Source organism: Salarias fasciatus, chromosome 3 (genome assembly GCF_902148845.1).
Source record: "Salarias fasciatus chromosome 3, fSalaFa1.1, whole genome shotgun sequence".
Lineage (NCBI taxonomy): Eukaryota > Metazoa > Chordata > Actinopteri > Blenniiformes > Blenniidae > Salarias > Salarias fasciatus.
The window spans coordinates 3,344,877-3,365,124 of NC_043747.1; the positions used below are offsets into that span (position 1 = coordinate 3,344,877).

At 46.7% G+C, this 20,248-nt stretch overlaps 2 protein-coding genes across 2 annotated transcripts; both read right to left on the bottom strand.

The window, feature by feature from the left end:
* Positions 1-164: 164 nt before the first annotated feature.
* Positions 165-10,460, bottom strand: LOC115408316 (protein mono-ADP-ribosyltransferase PARP14-like). The gene is given in 16 exon segments (XM_030119008.1): positions 165-977; positions 1,073-1,250; positions 1,338-1,471; positions 1,550-1,988; positions 1,990-2,243; positions 2,325-2,380; positions 2,471-2,609; positions 3,192-3,368; positions 3,501-3,560; positions 3,646-3,792; positions 3,967-4,030; positions 4,233-4,457; positions 4,539-4,772; positions 4,856-6,931; positions 7,878-8,020; positions 10,200-10,460. Coding segments are annotated over 16 exon segments (4,782 nt in total). The 5' UTR covers positions 10,375-10,460; the 3' UTR covers positions 165-696.
* A 2,484-nt stretch (positions 10,461-12,944) lies between these two features.
* LOC115386161 (solute carrier family 12 member 3-like) lies at positions 12,945-20,248 on the bottom strand. Its single transcript, XM_030088381.1, has 27 exons — positions 20,067-20,248; positions 18,991-19,150; positions 18,243-18,371; positions 18,093-18,168; positions 17,919-18,014; positions 17,681-17,820; positions 17,487-17,597; positions 17,305-17,416; positions 17,099-17,229; positions 16,928-17,012; positions 16,661-16,818; positions 16,482-16,589; positions 16,256-16,379; positions 16,054-16,155; positions 15,824-15,979; positions 15,652-15,751; positions 15,474-15,585; positions 15,274-15,408; positions 15,094-15,200; positions 14,877-14,959; positions 14,747-14,815; positions 14,541-14,648; positions 13,733-13,844; positions 13,549-13,635; positions 13,336-13,471; positions 13,184-13,251; positions 12,945-13,106 (listed from the first exon to the last, which is right to left on the bottom strand). The coding sequence occupies exons 1-27, from the start codon at positions 20,246-20,248 to the stop codon at positions 12,968-12,970; spliced, it is 3,126 nt and encodes a 1,041-aa protein (XP_029944241.1). The 3' UTR covers positions 12,945-12,967.

Sequence of the window (20,248 nt, forward strand, 5' to 3'; positions counted from 1 at the left end):
AGGGACCTTAAGACCACTGTACTGAAATCACCAAACAAAGATAGAAGACAAAAATATGTGAGTCAAGTGTATGTTTGACACCACAACATTGGAAAAACATCAGTATATTTAAGATGTGGACCACAAATTGGAGTTACGCACAAAAAGAAGTCTCACATTTTTGAAGATTTTATTTATTTTCTTAAAAAAAAACATTTCAACTCCATGTGCTTATTCAGTTTATTGGTTATACAATGAAAATAATTCCCTGAGACTCAACCCTGTTTGTCAAATGACAATTTATTCAAATTCATTTCAGCTCTGAAAAAATAGTGTAAAATGTAAGTTTTCAGTATTTTTTTTCTTAGTCACGTCATGTTTACTAAAACGCATCTTCAATACAACACCGTCAACTCCAAGAATTCAAAAATGATAATACAATTCCATATAACATAACAGTGAGTCAAATTTGAATGAATGGATTAACATGGCACCGCTGATTGTTTTTCTCTGGCAAAGCAACGCAGAGAAAGAAACTCCACCGTCAGTGTAACTAATGTATAAGTCATTTATTAATGAGCAACTCAAACAGCATTAGGAAGGAAGAGAAAGCACAGTAAGACTTTATCATTGGATTAGACGTCTGTAAGCCAGAAGAAAGTAAAAACCTTCATCTTTCTGTGCTTTTAGAACCGCATGTGTCGTTAGAAAGTGGCTCTATTTGAAGGTGATGAGGTATTCTGGGTAGGCCTGGTCGTCGTGGAAGACCACGAACATGGTGGGCTGTACCAGTTTGTCCACCAGACTGTCGTAGCAGTCCGTGGGGTCCGTTCCTCGGGGGGGCGGGGCCACCATGCTGGACTTCCCGGCCGTGAAGCGGCCCGTAAAGACGCGTGCGGCGTACAGTCGCTTCAGACCCGCCTTGTCCGCTGGAGAATACTTACTGGCAGAGTACTGTGCATTGACGGCAAAGTAAACTCCCTTTCCATACAGAGCAGCTGCGAAAAGAAATGAAAGAGGATGCTTTTATTTTGGAAAACCGCTCCCCAATGTTGAATTTTTTGCTTGATTTTTTGAAGGGATCGTTATTTACCATGCGCTCCGGCGTAGTTCCTGTCAAACCGGTCCCGTTCGATGCAGTTGCAGGACTCGGCCGATGTGCCGTGGTACAACAGCTTCTCGCCCAGGTTCTGCAGACCGTTCTTCTTGATTATACGCTCCTTGCACACGCTGAAGGCGTGCCACAGGTAGACGTTCTGCACGCGCTCGATCTGAGTTCAGGACACAATCGTTCCGTGTCATTCAGATGTTTCACACGTCTGAGAAGAAACGCCAGTCGCTGAGTGATCACAACTCACTTTCTGGATGGCGTAGTTGGCCGTTTTCTTGAAACCCTGCTCTATGTCCTTGTATTCCTGCGATTGCTTCTGCAACTCAACCTTTTTGAAGATTTCGTCATTCATCGGCTCCCAGTGCGGAGGCAACACCAGGGCTGGAGTAGAAGAAACAGAAATCATTTCAGGGGAGTGGCTTCTTGCAGCTGTGGAGATACTGTATGTATGAGGCATACCTGTCTCCGACTGGATCCGCTTCACTTGGTATTTGTTGCCCGTTTGTGAATCCGTGGCTTCCTGCTTCTTCACGTCAACGCTGACGGCCATGCCTGTCGGCGCCATGACGTCCACCACCGTCTTTTTGGTGATGTTAGCCTCCTCCAGCTTGTAGTTGTCGTGCAGGCTCAGCTCCTGCCAGGCCCCCTTGGAGTCCTTGATGGACCACTGGACGGTGAGGGCCAGAATGGCTTCCTCTTTATCCTGGAGGTCGTTGTGGAGTACTTTGTGGATGGATTTGTTAATCAGCTCAACCACACTGAGGACGTCCTCCTTCAGGCCTTTCAGCACGTAGATCTCTTCAGCCGACCCTGGACCGATGGTCATGTAGGGTCCAGAGCTTGCAACCTGGGACTTTCTATGCTCTAGGCTGACTTCCAAGGTTTTGATTTTTTTTTTTCAAGGCTTCCACCTCCATCTGATCAAGCCTGGAGAAAAACTTCACGTCCACTTGCCTTTGGAACTGGTGCTTCTGCAGCTCGCTCTCTAATTCCGCCTTGACGGTCTTAATGACGTCTGAACCGCAGCTGATCACACTCATGACGGCTCGCGGCGGCTTCGACAGCGACAGGATGGTTTGGACTTGTGGTACTGAAGGAGGCAAGGTTCCCGGTTGCTTCTCTTGCCACTTCTTGAGCTTTTGTTTGGCTTTTTCTGAAAACCAAAACGAAAAAAAGGGAATAGTTGATGGTGTGTCCTGAATATTTTGCAAAGACAATCATCATTAAAAATAACCTCTCATGCTGGTGTAACTCGGTGCATCTTGTCCAAAGCGGCTTTCCAGCTCTGTTCTGCAAAAACATATGAAAAACAGATATGCATCCCATCTTAACATCCACTTTGGAGTTTGTACTATGGAGAAGAAAAGATTAATTTCTCACCTAAACGCCTTGAAGACGGTTGGCTGCATGATGACAAAGCGAATGAGGGCGAGAGACTGCGGGTTCAAGTCCTTGATGGCTGTGGCCATGCCGTCCAGCATGGCTTTACACACTTTAGAGGCATCCATACCGGCTAGTCCTGAAGGGAAAACCGAGACAGACGTGAGGAATCTACAGAGACGAGGGCAGGATGAAGCAAAGTTTAACAGTGTATGTACATCGAGAGCAACAGACAAAGCAGTAGAACAAAGTACAAAGAACAACAAAGTAGTAAGAACAAAGTGAAGTTGTGGTGATCGTCTTCACAAGAAACTCAAGTTGAAGACAGGACCTTGAGAAAAAGGTCCATCATGCAATAAACTTTATAATCAGCAACATAAAACAAACTGTCAATCATTAATAGGTGGTAAAAATAGAACGCTGTGCACTGGAACCTGTATAGGAAAATAAAGACTGCCTGCATTGAACCCGGGTGTATAATATGCTGTAAGCCTTTCTGGATTTGTTTATGAGGTGTTTCGAGAAATATCAAAATTTATAGCCGTGTTTTGATTATACTTGTAGTTCAAAGAGATGCCGGATTCAAAAACACCTCGTCCAGACGATATGTGGTGAACAAGTGACGAGAGCTCCCAAAGTTGGACGGACAATCGTCTTTACCCTGTTCTCTGCAACATCGAAGATGATCAGAATCTGACAGTGAGACCCACACAGTACACACCGGTGTTGACGGCCGGGAAGGCCACTGACTGGTGGCCTTTTTGCTCGCACAGCTTCAGGATCTTCTTGCAGTTCTTGCGAATGATCTGAGTGTCGCTCCTAAAGGTAGCGTGGATGATTTCCTTACAGCCGAGCAACCCGGGCCCGGTGGAGCAAATGAGGTCCGATGGTATGCCCACTGACAGAAGCAAAAGAAAATGCTAATTTTAGTTCAGTTTATAGGGGATTTTAATCATTTCTTTACAATGATACGCCTCCCAAAAGCCGTGACGCTGTGGTTTCTATTGACAGCTCTTCTTCTGTGACTCACGCGTTGCTAGCTCTTGCTCCACGCTCGGCCCCGCCGCCGTCAGAATGGCTTTGCAGACGCCTGCAACGGTAAACACACACCAGCTTGTAAGGGTGTTCCGGCCATGTTTGACCACCGAGACAGAATCTGCGCGTTTCCGTCGTACCTGCGCCTTTGTTCGTGAAGTCCGTCGTGTTGACGACGACGTCGGTTCCCGCGCGAGTAATGTCGCCTTGGAGCATCTGGAGCGCCACGTTACCCAGCATGGCCGTGAGCTTGTCAGTAGTTTTAGAGGTGCAGCGGTAAAAGGTACCTATAACCATAAAAAAAAAAAAAACAAACTGGCTATTCTTGTATGAATCAACAATAACGAGTTCAAGAAAAAGAATCTAATAAACTAAGGCAAACTATTCTCTTTTAAAAATTATACTCTTTAAGTTAATCAAACTCTTGCAGTCTCTACGAAAAAACAAAGACTCTTGATTACCTGCGACTGGAGCAGCAACACGTGCACCTCCTGACTGGACAGCATCCAAGGCACCTTTAAAGGCCTGCAGAGGGAGAATCCAATCATTTTATTGCTATTTCATAACTCTGCACTCTTGTTCCGGTGTTGAAGTCCTCAGGTGTTAAATGCCAATACAGGAAGATTGATCGCCTTCAAACTGCATAGTCTGATCTTTCTGTTCGACCTGTGATGTGAATATGTGCCATTTAGTCGAATATATCTAAATTTCACAAGGTGAATTTTACCTTGAAGTAGTCTTTGTTCTTGGGGTGAATGATCACTGTCACAGCAAAAAATTTTTGGTTGTTTCGTTGCTGTTCAAATGCGCGGATCTCCTCCAGGAGAATCTTTGATGCCACGTCGGGAGGACAATTCAGGACCTGTCCGGTCCCGAGTAAGGGAAAAGCCACTGAGGTGAAGCCTCTCCCGTCACAGGTAGACAGAGTTTCTCTGATTCCCTGCCTCAGAACCTGGAAAATCCAAACAATGATACAGAGACAGTGAAGACACAATAGCTGAGAACTGCGTCCGGTTTGTGAAAGGTACTGTACCTGGGCTGGGGAGTCTGTATTATCCCAGGCGCTCAGCCAGATGAAGATCACGGTTTTACATTTGAGGGCAGTCAGGTTCTCCACCACAAACACGTCACCGGGCTTCGAGCCTGCAGCTGCAACCGCTTGATCGAAACTGGTTTTCAGCTGAGGTCCGGCCGCATTGGACAGAGCGATTCCAACACGGGTGGAGGTAATTTTGAGGCCAGCCAGCGGAGACACCAGGGCATCAACCTTAGAGAATCGATAAAAGTACTTTAGTCTGGAAATACTGTTTTCATTCCATGTTTGACACTCTGGTCAGGAACGTTTCTCACCTGTTGGGACTCAATGGTTCCATAAATGGGCTCAATGCTGATTTCTTTTCTCGGCAGTCTAGCAGAGGCTCGTCTCGCTGTGTCCTGGGCGGCAGCACCATTCTCCACCTTTGCAGCCCCCTCTTTGAGAAGCCTGTCACAAGCGTCCAGCAGTGCCAACACCACGTCTGCTTTGCTGTCGATCAGTATTATCCTGGTCAGACTTCGCCCTGCCTGACTTCCAAACGTCTTGACTGCGGTTACAATCGCCTCTGAGCAAACGCGCAGAGGCATGCCGAACAGACCTGAGCTTATGCAGGGAATAGCTATCGACTTGAAATTCATTGTTTCTGCTAAATCAAGAGCAGACTGGACACCTTTTTCCAGTAATGGTCTCTCTCGGCCCCCGACCTGTCCGTTTATCGGTCCAACAACATGTATCAGCTTCTTGCATTTCAGGCTTCCACTCGTCGTCATCACTGCACTTCCTACGGGGATCTTCCCGCCTTGCGCCACTGTGTTTCTGCTCTCTATCTGCACTTGAGGGCCGCCAGCTGCGCTCAGAGCAGCAGCCAGGCCGCCGCCATGCTCCAAATTCTCATTGGCAGGGTTGACCAGAGCATCTGCATACTGTTTGGTCATGTCGCCCTGAATCACCAGCACCTCGATCCCGTGCTGCAGGACGTACTTGGCAGACTGGGAACTCTGCCGGGCCTGTGTTTGAGGCTGGTCCTCAAGCTGAATGAGGCTCTTCTGAGAGCGTGCGATGCTTGCCAAGCTCTCTTTTCCAGAGGGACTTTTGAAAAACCGAGCTGCACCGGGAAGGTCGATTGTGATCCTTTCTTGAACAACTGTGTCCAGAAATGGATCCAGTCTATTTTTGACCTCAGTCACTCTGCCGTGCGGACCCTCCAGTGCCACCATTGGACCAGAGGCGGATGCTAATGGATGCAAGGTGACACCTGAATAGTCAAAGCCATGTTGCTGCAGCAAGTCTGGCAAGACTTGTACAAGCTCTGGAAAGGGAAGACTGGACTTTCCTTCTATGCTTTTCTGGTCTAAAATAAACTGTGTGACAGCCTGACTTAACTGGACAACCTCTTTGGTGTGGCCCTGTAACCACAGAGTGCTGTCTAAGCCAACCACCACCTCAACCCGGCACGAACCCTGGTTCATCTCATTCGACATGGACCTAATCTGTTCCAGGAGCTCAGTTGGCACGACAGAGCAGTTTGGAATGTCGAACTTGACGTCCTTGAACGTTTCGTCAATTTTCTTTACCGTTTCCTCCAGTTTATTCCTAGACCGAGAGAACAAATGCAGTTCTATGTCTCCTATTTCAAATTCCACCTCATTACTAACTGACAGCATGCTTGCGAACACACCTGGAGCCCCATAAACCTTCCTCAGAAAGGCTAAAAAATGTGGACTCTTGTCCGAAACTGTTCTCTCTAAGACCAAATCCTCCATGCCAGAGATGAGCTCCCCGGCATTAACAATCTCCTCCACATTCCCAGACAAAACCAGCTGCCCCGCATCTCCCTGCGTGACCTCCACCTCTGGAAATGTCTCCTTCGCGCTGGTTTTAATGTCTTCAAAGAGGAGGCGAAGTTTGGCCTCACCCACTCGACGAACGCTGGTCCGCCTCTGCCTTGCAACTGACAACTTACGTTTGGAAAGCGAGTCGTCCAGGTCGTCTAACTCGGCGGCCACCTGAGAACGTTCCCCGGCCACAGCCACAACGCCCACCTCGCTGTACACCTTCACCCCGTCCGAGCTCGGGCGAGAGCTGCGGGACTGAAGCAGAGCTTGGATTTTGCGAGGGTCCACCTCATAGTGGCACACGAAGCAGTCGAACACTTTCGCAACCCCTGCCTTCCAGTCCCTGACCCCGGCGGCAGCACCAGGCTGGACTTCGTGACGGACTCGAATCGTTTCATCGGCCATTGACAAAATAACACAGGAAATGGAAGCAAGTCTTTCCTGGACTTCTTTCTGAGCTTTGGGGCTTTCCCTCAAGTAACGAATGACGTAACGGTCAAGGGGGACTTCATGTTCTTCCAGAACTGGTGCAGGATTGGGCGTGGGGCTCTGCTCCTGGAAAAAAACGCAGTGTTTTAGTTTTTAGCATTAATGAATACAAAACCATGTTAACACATGTTAACACTGGAAGATTGCAAAGGAAATTTTAATTTGTGCCTGCCAGCTGCTGCCGACTGCTGTGTGTGTGTGTGTGTGAGCATGTGTGTGTGAGCGTGTGTGTGTGTGTGTGTGTGTGTGTGTGTGTGTGTGTGTGTGTAACTGCAAACAGCAGCCATGACAGTGAATCAGCAGTTTTTCATGCAGTTTGCACGGCGGAAGAAATGTCATTTCTCGAGAACCGAGAGGTGAAATTATTTGTTTTTACACCCTGAGCGTCAGAAGTCTTTCATGGATTTATCCTGAAACTTTCATGTCTGTAGGATCATCCATATAGCCACGGCAAGTTTGTAAAAATGTGTGAACTTTTGGATTTGAACGAGAAAATCTCTCTCCAAAATGCATCGGAACACATGGGAGAAAATTCTTCACTCTCCTCAAACAAATGCATCTGGAGAGAGAACCGTTTGAGATAGAAACAAAATGAAAGTATTGGGAGAATCACGAGGAAAATACCCACATTTTGATGTATAATTTGTGAAGATTGAGAAAGAAATGTGGTTAGGGTTAGGGTTTGGTTAGGCCGTGGGGACGAGAAAAATCTCTAACCCTCTCCAATGCACACCCATTATAAACTCCAAAAATGACTGAAATTCTCACCAAACTTTAAGGCTCACACTTCTAATTTGGTAAAAGATATTGAAATAAGGTTTTCACATCTGGATAGAGGATAAATACTTCAATGTGTTAAAAGTTTAATGAAGTATGGCGTGGCACGATGGACTTGCTCGAGGATGAATTTTTCCTTTTTTTTCAGTCGGCTCTCATCCGCTTACATGGGGAAAAACATCCAAGGGTGGACAATGAATAATACACAACAAGGCATTTAGAAGTGGACAGTCACCTGCGGTGAGGCTGCTGAGGTCCGGTCGGGGGTGGCAGACGGGCCTGACGATGGCGAGGCGCCGGAGGACGAAGATCCGTCCCGCACAGTGAGAACCACGCCGTCCACCTCATGTCTCTCCTTCTGAAGGACCCTCTGCTGGTCTGGAGCAGAGAAGGAGACTCTGTCACTCTCAATACGCCGAGCATGTCCGGGTGGGCATATCCGGACAGTTGGTAGTCGAATGCTATTGGTTCTTTTGCGTTTGGAGGCGGGGCTTAGCGAAAGCACTATAGTATGGAAAACAACAACAATTTGATCAAGGCTGAGGGAGTGACCAGCTTCAGGTCTATGGCTACAACTCCTGTATTCAGCACCCTCAGCATGCTAGCATTGATTAGCATGCTAGCATCGATTAGCATGCTAGCAACTCGCCGTCTGCAACCAGCAACAAATTAAGATATGTACTACCCCATCAACATAGACATTACATAAAAGCACCTGAACCTGGTACCGTTGAGTTCCGGTACCGGTTCAGACGTGAGCGGTACTCTTCTCAACCTCGTGGAGAGTAAAACAATGCTAACTAATGCTAACTCTCCACGGTAAATTCTGGTGCATAGCAGCCACCGGTTCAACGTCAGACTGACAGCTCAGTGCTGGGAGCAACGTCCTGGATGTCGTCACATGTCTGAAACCATGAAATGTCGACCTGCTGGTTCTCTTGACAGTAAATCTGTGAGAAGTGATGGAAGGAGGTCAGGAAGTAACTCGAGTACATTCAAGAGTTCATTTGTTCTGACTTTGTAAAATATATATACATTTCCTAGATTTCAGAAAGAAAATGTCCGATTGTTTCCAGAACAGTGAGGTATCTGGACGTTGCTGAGCCAGCTCTGTGGCTGAATAAAGGACTTTAGTTCCTGCCGAAGACGTTGATAAGCCGAGCTCTCTTCAGCCAATAAAGACTGACCTTTGACCTTGAGTGATAGACTGTTTACATTAACGGTAAGACTGGATTTGACCGTCGATACTGAGAAAGTGGATTTTAATCAGTTGTATTGACTCTTGGGTCCTGGATATGAACTATCCTCTGTGGATGGAAGGTGCTCGTGGGGCTGTGGGGGCTGGGGGGACTGGGGGGCTGAAGGGGGTTAAACCTGAATCTATTAGTTCTCCAGTAATGAAAGGACTTTCAAGAATGTGCATGCATGCTTCTCTCTCTGCACTAAATACCGGTATGTCACTTTTCTTCATGTTTAAAATCTGTGACAGTCGGGATGTGACTGAGAAGAAGGTGAAGTTCATCTTCAGACAGCAGCATTTCAAACCAGTGACCAGTGTCTTCACCTGGACCAGACTGACTCTTTACTCTTTTATTGGACTCTTTTTATTGTCCCTGCTGTTGTTTTAATCTGCAATAGAATCAAAGTTGAGTTGGGTTTAAAGGACTGCTTCCCCCCTGCTGATGATGTTAGGACTAGTTAATACCTGGTTAACAGGAATACCAGTGCGGTTGATAACTTTTACATCTCTCGCTGGAATAGAGCCGTTTCTGTCGTTTCTGTGCAGAACTTGTGCTCTCTGTTGCTTTCCACACATTTAAAGGAAAACTTTATAGCCTCAGCAGAGAGCAGGCGAGCGAGGAGACAGATCCAAGACCACCAGGCAGGGTCTGCACAGGGTCTGCACAGGGTCTGCACAGGGTCTGCACAGGGTCTGCACAGGGGAAACGCAGGAGGAAAAATGATCTACAGCGCAAAAATGGCTCTGAGCTTAATTTCCACAGGCGCTTTCATTCTGCTGCTGACCCCAAGATGAACTTTAACTGAACTCTGCTGACTGATTTGGTTGATTCTGGTGACTCGTTCCTGTTTTGTGCCGTTAGGTTATTTGAACTGTAAGCAAAGTCCCGTGTTAAATGTTTTATTTTGTATTTGGAATACATCTTTACGGTGTTATCAGATGATCCCCAGGCAGAGCCTCTGCCGGGTGTGACGCTGTTTACGCACAACAGAGCATCAGAGGGTGAAAGTGAAAGTATTTCTGACCGAGAGGATTTTTACATGGAGGTAAAAAACAATCAATCTGCTGTTTCATTAAAAAATAAAGGAAGAAAGAAAGAAACCTGAAGTTTATTAAGAGAAATTATTTTTGGGTTTATTATTACATCCAGAAAAAACTCAGAATAACTCCTTATGTCTGTTAACCAGCGTTCAAAGTTTATCATAATTATTAAATAATGTGTTTTTTAAGAGTTTCAGCTGAAATCTTACTTTCAGTTTCACTTTGCTCAAAACTTTAAAGATCAGTCGGATCTGTTGTTAAAGCAGCGGTTCCTACCTGCCCTGTCCCTGAAGCCGATCCGGTACAGGTGTCCCCGCACCGGGACCACCGGGCCGCACTCCCCGCCGCCGGACTTGCGGCGGACCTGGAAGTAGCTCTGGACCTTCCTCCGCAGCTCGTCGCTCAGCGCGGCGCACTCGAACAGGACGTGGTGCGGGAAGTCGGCCTCCATGGCTCCGGACCGAGCGCAGCTCCGACACCGGGCTCCGCGCGCAGCAGCGGCAGCAGCGGAATCTGGCCCGGCCGGTCGCGAGCGAGACGGTGCGGGCTGACGGGCACGCGCGCCCACTTCCAGTAAAACTGGCTGCTTCCGCACTGCGCGCGCTGGAGCCGCGGGTCACGCGGGCTTTATCTCTATGATCCATTACAGTGAAAACATTTGATTGTGGAAAGTCTGGTGACTGTATGAGCTCAGATAGTGAAGCTTCTTTAAATATTAAATGTAAATCAAGTCATTCTTTCAGATGGGAGGAAACATGCTGTAAATCAGTTTGTGATTTTTTTCTGCCGGTTTGTAAATCAATTCCCAAAACCTTTATCACCCTGGATGACACTCTAACAACAAGAAGTCTCGCTGAGATTGATGCATGTCTGCCACAACAAATTATTTCTGCAGAATTTATGATCATTAGTGACTTTCCGTCCAGTGCAGTATAGCTCTGGAGCCATAAAGAACATTTAACCTTTAAAATGAGGCGAAAGCAGCTCAGGAAGCTTCGTTCTTGATGAACAAACAGAAACTAGATCTTATGATGCATTCATGAAGTTTTCACTGCAGTTCAGAATAGTGAACATTTTATTATATTGAACCAGTTTTTGTTCCTGATTTTAACAGTTTGGTTCTTTTCAAGATTTTTTTGTTGACTGTTTTGACATTTTTGCTGTTTTATCCATTTTACCTCTTTTTAAACAGATTTCTGTGCTTTTTTCCTGCCATATTTAATTTTCTTATTAGAAATTGTAGACATTTTAGGTTTTTTTTAGCTGTTCTACCATTTGTTCCCCATTTCCTGTGGTTTTTGCCTTTTTTCCCAATTTTACTTGTACTTTTTTGAATCCCTTTGAGCCAAGAGTGATGAATCATATAATAAGTTAAAAATAAGCAAAAATTTTATTCAGGTATCATGTGGTGAAGGCTTCATGGAGCCGCTACAGAGGGACAAGGAGCCACATGTGGCTCCAGAGCCACAGGTTGAACACCCTGAATTAGACAATTAAATAAGTTTAGATCAGTATTATAGACATTAATAGAGAGCCTAAAAAATTATACTCTGTTTAGGACCCAATTTCAATAAGACAGAGAAAATCACCTTTTAATTGACCATTCTTTTGCCTCAACACATTTTAGTAATTGAATCACTCTCCTTTCATCCCTAGTTTTTAAAAACATTTTCCTCCATCAACACACAGGTTCCATCTAACTCTACAGGGTTATATGAACTGATATAACGATTTGAGTGAGTTTTACTGTAATATCATTGTTTTCAGGACACCTCATCCATGTGTTGGTCACTCTTCGGATTGATTTAAGCTAATCAGGCAGAAGTTTGATTTAAAATACTGAAATATTTGCTGAAATCTGGGAAAAGTTTATTTATTTGGTACATTTATCCACAAGTTCACACATTTTGAACACAGTAATGTAAAAGTTCTCCAGTGGATTTCCATGTTATTTTCTAAAAACCGCATATTTAAACATTCAATAATCTCCACGCGGTGATTTTCTATTCAGCTATACGCTGCTGACAGAAATAAACAAGGAAAACTCTCCTGACTAATCATTAGTGAGCCGTAAAAGAGGCTGACGGTCCGTCAAACTTTAACTTTATTATGATAAGGAGATTATGGCTGAAGTTATTTAATAGACAACCGAATATTTATTACCAAAGAATATAAATGTTTGAATATGTACATCCAGTTTCTTCAAAACCACCTGGTTATATGTGATTCTTTATCTCTCTGGTTGGGAGAAATTTCTTTCGGTCTGTCACACACACACATGCACACACACACACACACACACACACACACACACACACACACACACACACACACACACACACACACACACACACACACACACACACACGGAGATCAGCAGAAACTTAAAATCATTGTAAATATAAAGAAAAGTAAAGAATCCCCACAATAAAGTCACTGACTAATACAGCTGAAGCTGAAAAAAAGTATTAAGAAGACATTCTAAGGTGGTTCAGGATAAATAAACTAAACACAAATTGCCATATTTATTTAAGTTCCTTCCAGCTGATGGATCCCAAAACTAAGACAAACAAACAAACAAATAAATACATAAATAAATAAATAAAATCTGTCTGGAACGGCAAAACCAAGACTAGAATTCAAAAGACTCCAACAATCTAAAAGTGAAGTGGAAAACGGTTTGCATACGATTTCAAGTTGAAAAATTTCATAGGTTTTTTTTTTTTTTTTTTTTTCAATGACACCAAAAACAAAACAGAAAGTAAAGAAACACCGATGTGCTGAAAAACACTGATGGAGGAACTGAGGCTCGTTCACAGGTTTAGATAGATCCATCATCTGGAGCCAAACAGGCCTGAACTGGACAAAGATGGCCGCCATCTTTAAAAATGGCTGCCAGTGTAGGAGTTTACAGGCTTCATATTTTTGTGGGCAAAATCACTAAAACTTGAACTGTAACCGTTAGACTGGGCTGCATGTGGAGGTTCTACTTTCTAATCACGTGTTTTGTGTTTTTTGCATTGCAGGCTCCTGCCGGCCAGACTTCACTGGCAGTAGAACGTCAGGACGTTCTGCTGGTTTCCTCGAATCAGCACCGCCGGACAGTGGAGGCCAAAGGTCAGCGTGTCCAGCCAGGCCATGTAGAGCGCGCTGGGGCAGTCGCTGTGCGGCACGGGAAGACTCCTGGAGGTCAACACAGAGGTCACGCCTGAAGGGGTCTGAGCTGGACCGACGGAGCGGGACCCGGACGGTCTACTCACACGAGCACCAGGGCGGTGTGCTGCGAATTCCTGCGGATGATTTCATTCAGACGCACTTTCCTCTCCGACTGTTGGAGGAAGAAGATTCCCAGGGGATTAAATTCCAGTGCAGTGGCGTACAGGGCGGACGGCGGCACTCAACTCAGACACACCTTCAGTCTGAAGGCTTCAAACGCCTTGTCCGATATCTTCCCCGCGGCCTTCCGCCTCGGCTCCTCGGCAGAAATGCCGTCCTGCTGTTCGTCGAACAGCCTGAAGGGGGCGACGCTGTCCACGAACCTGCCGAGGCTGCAGAGGAACAGCAAAGCAGGAGAGGGACCATGCATCTGGATGTCTGGAGGAGCGTTGAAGTGTTCTGAACGTACTGTTTGGCTTGAGGCGGCTTCTCGCTGTCCGTCATGACTGTAACGTCATTAAAATCCAGACGGAAGCGCTTCAGCAGAGCCATCATCCTGAACAGAAGCAAAACGGTTTGCATCAACCAGAAGTTTGAGCTCATTTCAAAGACTTTAAAACGTGTTTCAGTGCCTGAAAGCAGCAGAAACCTACTCGTCGCGGCCTTCCTCCATGTTTTCTTCGTCTCCCACGATGAAGACTCTGACTTTGCAGCTCCTCCAGTGTCTCCTCCGGGTCAGCAGGTAAGGAACCAGTAAGGTGAGACCTGAGGGAAGAGGAACGAACGACAGTGACGAGCTGCTTCCCCAGGAAGAACATGGAGCGTATCGATCAAATGCTTTCAAAAGGCTTTATTTTTTGTTCATGTAAAGAAGAGACGAGGCTACAAGTATTTGATTTTAATTAAAAAAAAATAAATCCACTTCCAAATGCATTCCAATAGGTTTTTCTTACTACTCGTTGCTCGCACCCTAATTACTGTGACACTGCTATAAAGGCCAAAAAGTAAAAGTGAAAAATAAAATAAAATAAAATAAAATAAAATAAAATAAAATAAAATAAATGCAAGAAAAATACAATTAAAAGAAAATTTCAAAAATAAATAATTAAATTAAAAAAAAGGTCAAAGTGTATCTACTGACCCCTGGTGGTACTTTTCTAGTACTGCTCTAAATCTTGTTTGCGCGATGCCAGTGCATCAGATATATAGGGGAAAAAATGACAACAAAAGCAACAACTGTGCTTGGTTTGAGTATTATTGGTTCATAATGTCACTTCATGAATTACAGTTCTGATAAGAAAACGTTTTTCAAAGTTGTTCTGCAGTTTGTTGACTGAAAACGACACAAAACACAAAATATTCTTCAGATGAAATATTCGGACTTGATGTTTGCTCAGTGGGACCAAGCATTGTCCATCCTGCTGACGAGTCTGTGTTTGAATGCCTCGCCTCTGGACTCACCTCCGTCATCAGCGATCCAGTAGACGTCGATGGTCTTCTTCCCCTGGTCCTTCTGGAACACCGTCTTCATCTGGCCGCTGTGGCCTCTCTCAGACGTGTTATCAGCTGCTAATACAAGACGAGGAAACACCTCGATGTTCACAACATGATCAGTTCTGACCTTTCCTTTCATGATTCGTGTCGTTCCTCTCAATCGACGATCTCACCCGATTCCCTTCCAGGAGAATGCTGCTGCTCATTTCCAACGTAGTCGTCAGGCTCGAAGCCCGGATTCACTGCAGACACACAGACGCTGTGAAACTCTGATCTGACAGAAGGCGTTTTACTGCATCAAACCTGCAAAGCCGGGCTGCTCGGAGACGTCCAGGCCCTCCGTCATCCTCAGGATGCACAGACAGTAGTTGCAGTCAAAGGTATCGCTGGAAAATCATGATGGGCGAAGGACAAGAAATGACTCATAAGCTGTATATCGATTCTCCACATTTCAAAGAAACTTCAGCCATTTTCATACAATAAAATGTTCCAAACGTTCCATTAATAATGATTATCTCACTATATGATGTTGATATAGTCTTCGATGCTCTCAGGAGAGCTGTCCCTCCAGTTTGCCTTAAAGCCCAGGACCAGGGTGTTGGGCTTCAGCTTTCCGAGGCCAGAAGCCTGAAAAAGACGGAGTTAAAAAAACAAAACAAGACGCCCTAAAAAGAATAACTCAACGCCGGCTGCTCGGTACCTGCAGCAGGTGTCGAGCTCCAACCCGAAGGCTGTCGGCGCTGAAGGGCGTGTAAAACGAGCGCACCTTCCTCTCGTTCAGCCACTTGAGCGAGGAGTTTGCGGCTTCCTGCGGCTGCGTCTGCCGGTCCTGCTCCTGAAACCGGGAGCGTGTAGCGGCTCACAGCTGAACGGCCCGACGGCGGCTCGGTGAGGACTTACCGTGACGATGTCTCCGCAGATCATGAGGCTGATGTGTTTGGTGAAGGAGCCCACGAAGTCCACCAGGGCCGGTCTCTGGTTCGGGGGTCCGGTGAGGACGAGACACTGAGGCCTGCCAGGAAAACCAACAGCACCATCAGCACCGTCGGTCCGAGCAGAACAACCGATGGAGATTCACCTGAAGTTCTTCACGTGGTCCTCCACCCCGGACAGGGAGACAGAGTAGGACAGAGCCAGGTTGTAGGTCCCAGCCTGGACGGACGACCCCCAGTTGACCTCTGGCGGTTTGAAAGACGCCGCGTTAATTCAGAGCCCGGCCAGACGGCGCGCCGCGGGGCTTCCAGACTCACTGGGCTTGTTGTAATTGACGTATCCAAACAGGAAGAAGATGATGACGAAGGTGGTGAGAGCGGCCCACCAGGTGAAGAGGAACATCAGGACCACGGAGATCACCGCTCCAAACAGCGCCGTCCATTTGCTGTAGTAGTGGAACGACGGTCTCCACCCTGAGGAGGACAACACCCGGCTGAATGTGAGCGTCTGCTGTGTTTTCTGTCTCGTGTGCCGGTTCGACGCCCACCGGGGGAGTTGGTGATGGAGGCGTGGAAGCAGCTGAAGTTAATGAGACTGTAGGAGCACAGGAAGAAATTGGAGATCAAGGCGGCGATGGTGTTGAGTTGAGCTGCAACAAGGCAAAGGAGAGGGGAAGATAACCAACCCATCGCTTTACCGAACCAAGAAAAACCTGAGCCAGCCTGAGGACCAGCAGCCTGGTAGCCCACCGATGAGGATGAAGGCCACGGCAATGATGTAGCAGAGCACGTAGGCCCGGAGCGGCTCGTCGTTTTTCCCATAACCCTTTGCAAAGAATCCAATGTAGGGGTATATTTTATCTCTGCACAGACACTGACAGACAAGACACAAAGCAAAGCAGTGGATCAAGGTACCACCGACAAGACCGTGCCATTTGTTCAGATCTATCAGGAATTTTAATCTGTGTTTTCACACCTGAAAGACTTTCGGCGCAGAGACCAGAAATCCAAGAGCAGACGACAAGCTGGCAGCAAACACTCCGGCTGTGATCAGGTAGTGGAACCCAGAGACCTGTCCCAGCACCTGGCCAGCAAATTCAACAAGGCGTCAGGAAATGACTCCGTCTGAAGCGAAGTGAAGAAGCGGGTCGGCACCTTGTTGTTGTTGGCCAGACCGTATTTGCAGGACTTCGTCTGGATGCAGTCGGTGAAGTTCCAGCCGAGGCTGCATCCCGGCCCCAGACAGCCGTCGCTGATGTTTCCCGTCAGAGTGTCGCTCACGTTTCCAGAAGCATCCTGAACCACACAGGAGCCTGGGAGAAAACCACATCGCAGTCTCCATTTCAGACCATGAAACTCACCCGCCATAGTGCTCTTTATAAGGGTAGCATGTATGAAAAGGTTGTAGAAGGAGTGACCCACCAACTGTCAGAGAAATCCCCAAATAGCTGACTGTGGTCCAGAAAATGGCCATGAGGGTTCCTTTGGGAATGGCGGTCGCAGGGTCCTGAAAAATTCAAGAAAGCTGCCGTTAAGAATTTGAATTTGTTACAGGACGAGAAGCTGTTTCCCTCCCTTTGGTTCCTGTTATACCTTGAGGTCTCCAGAGATGTTGGCACCAGACAGGATGCCGATGGCAGACGGGAAGAATATGGCGAACATCTGGAAAAAGTTGCCTTCGGGTCCTCTCCAGTTGGGTTTGAGGTTTGTAATGAATATTTCACCTGGAGGTAAATGGAAGTACTTAAAGATTCAGAAATCCACGTGTTTTAACAGCAGTGAACCCCTGACCCACTTACTGTGGTACCCAAAGATGCCCTGGGCCTGTTTCTCCTGACTGGGAGGGACGATGGTTCCCACAAAGTAGTTGGAGAGCGAGACCATGAGAACCATGAAGAATAAATACTGGGTCTGGGAAACAGAAGAAGTCAGAGGACATTCAGGAAGAAAACCGGAACGAACAGGTTGGATTCAGCTCCACCTTGGACTCCCACTCCATCCCGGCCAGCGAGATGAGCAGCAGAGCCGTGACGGTCACCACACCCACGATACGGACGTCGTTGGTGGAGTCCACCATGACCACGCCGAGCTCCTACGGCAGAGAGACACGCAGCGTAAAGACAGCAGACGCCGCTCTGAGCGGACTGAACCGGGACCCGCGGTTTGAGGAGGTACCTGCAGAAGGTCGCGGACCACCTCGGCGAAGCCCACCGTGTTGAGCGCACAGGCCAGAGCGTTGGCGAAGGAAAAGACCACCCCGATGGGCCCGCCGATCTCAGGACCAAGCGTGCGAGAGATCATGAAGTATGCCCCTCCTGCGAAATATTTCCAAAATAAAAGCGGAAAAACAGAAATGTTTGAATTGTAAAAATGAACGTGATTGATCGTAAACCTGAGAGTCAGTTTTCTGAACCTGAGATGACTCTGCCGTTGGTGGCGATGGCGGAGATGGAGAGCGCCGTCACCGAGGTCACGGTCACCGACATCAGGATGATGACCCAGGTCAGCACTGAGGGCGTCAGAGAGCAGAGCGTCCGGTCAGACCATCATCCCACCCGATGACCCCGCCCCTTTAAAGTCCGCTCACAGATTCCGGCTTGAGACGTGATCCAGGACAGGCGGAGGAACAGGATGACCCCCCAGATGTTCAGCATGCAGCGGATCTGGCAGCAGAGGGAGCCGGCGTCAGCTCCTCATTCACACTGCCTGTGTGTGTGTAGGTGTGTGTGTTGCTCACCATGACCCCGGTGACCCAGCCGAATCTGACGGGCGCTTTCTCCCGAGGACCCGGAGACTCCTCGGTGGCGCCGTCAGCGACCGACAGACCGTCGACGTTGTTCGCCGCGTCTGTTCCAACCTCCACCTCCTGAGGAAACCATCGCACTGCGGTTGATTTTTACCAGTAGTCTGATGTTATGGCACAAAAAAACCTCCAAAAGTGAAAGAAAGGAGAGCTTATTGATGCACTAAAAGATTTTAAAGAGATAAAAGTATGAAAAGTCAACTAATAAAGTTTAAATTAACAAATAACCAAAGATTCCTTGAAACTTTCAACCTTATTTAAAGACTTCTCAAAGTAGTATAAATTAAATATAAGCACCATCCTGTGTAAAAGCATAAAACAGATATAAACTTAACATTTTTATTTTTATTGATTTATTACCTCAAAGTTGGCCTAAATTGGAATCTATTGTTGACAGATCTCATTCATTATTCGGTATTATTGCCAAACACAGTTATAAAGTGTCTCATGTCGCTTCCCATCATGGGAAACGTGATTAAATATGGTGTCCCAATTTTCCACAGATAGAAAATTTTTCAAAATTATGGCATAAAAAAGGTTTAAATTCTGCATTAACTGCATGTGAAAAGCTGAGTATGTGTTTTTTTTGCTAATTCACGAAGTCTACTTGCGTCCTGTGTTTTCAGCTCACGATAATCAGAGACACCGTTGGAGGTTTGAGTGAAAAGCGGCGCTCTTTGACCTCGGAGGATCGGCGCAGGGCCTCCAGCGACGGCCGGCTCCGGGCCTGCTGGGACGGCAGGGCGCTGGCGTAGTGCTCCAGCTGGGGAACCAGGTCCATGGTGCTGTAGAAGGAGGAGCGGCGCAGCTCCATCCTGGAGCCGCGGTGCTCCGACAGAACGCTGCCGGAGTGTCAGCAGAAAGCATCGTCACCATCAGGCCGGTAATGTGGCTGCAGAGGCGATCGCTCGCCTCCATTCAGAGAAAAACACAGATTATACTGTGGAGTTCGCATGTTTTCTCCCCTCTCCTCTGCAATTTGAATGAGCCTTTTGTTTTTAAACTATATAGGAAAACAAAGCAATGCATTTGCATACTTGTAATGCAGAAAAAGAATTCAATTTTCTTCACATTTAGTCCATTTTCCTGCCTGTGGATCAGTGGAAGTGTTACATGAGAGGAAAGTGGTCACCACTAGGTGGCAAGCTATTGATACAGTAAAGCCCCATTTATACACAAGGCAATTTTTAAATGGATAGGAAATACATGAAACTACATTTATATTATTGAAACACAGCAAGATATTGAGAAAATAAGTGCATATAAAAGACAAAGAGCAATTAAAAAAAGGATGATAAATAGCTGAGAGATTTCAAATGAAGCCAAAAAAAATGCATTTAGAATCTGATTATCAAAGATAGTCACTGATAATTAAAATGATTGGGATCTCGGCAACATCAGATAACCTTCCTGTTTAACAGGAAGCCCCAGCTAACTCACTGATCTCATTCTTAAAAGACAGACTGAAATATTAATTTGGAAGTTTGGATTTTTTACTGAGACCTTTAAATGCACCGTTACAATAATCCAGCCTCTGGAAGATACACGCACCAGCAAACCTTTATGAAACTGTCCCTTGAATAATAAAGTACACATTAATAACCGAGTTATTATGCAGGAGAGGACGTTCTGACGCCAGTTCAGCTGTTTTTCCCTCTTCAAAAGGCAGCTTATGGTCTGGAAAACACAGTATGGAACACAAACGTGCGACTTGATACCAAAGCGGTTCAGGGGAAGGTGGAAAGCAGACGGACGGACCTCGAATCCTCATCAGACACGACGATGGTTGGAGGAATCTGTCGGCCTCCGTCCTGCTGCTGGTTTCTGGCGTGGAACTGCTGAGGGGAGTACCGAGGAGGCCCCTCTTCACTGGCCGAGAACCCGACGCAGGGCGGGACCCCGGTGGACGCCTTCCTGCGTTTGGAGGTGGACTGTCCCAT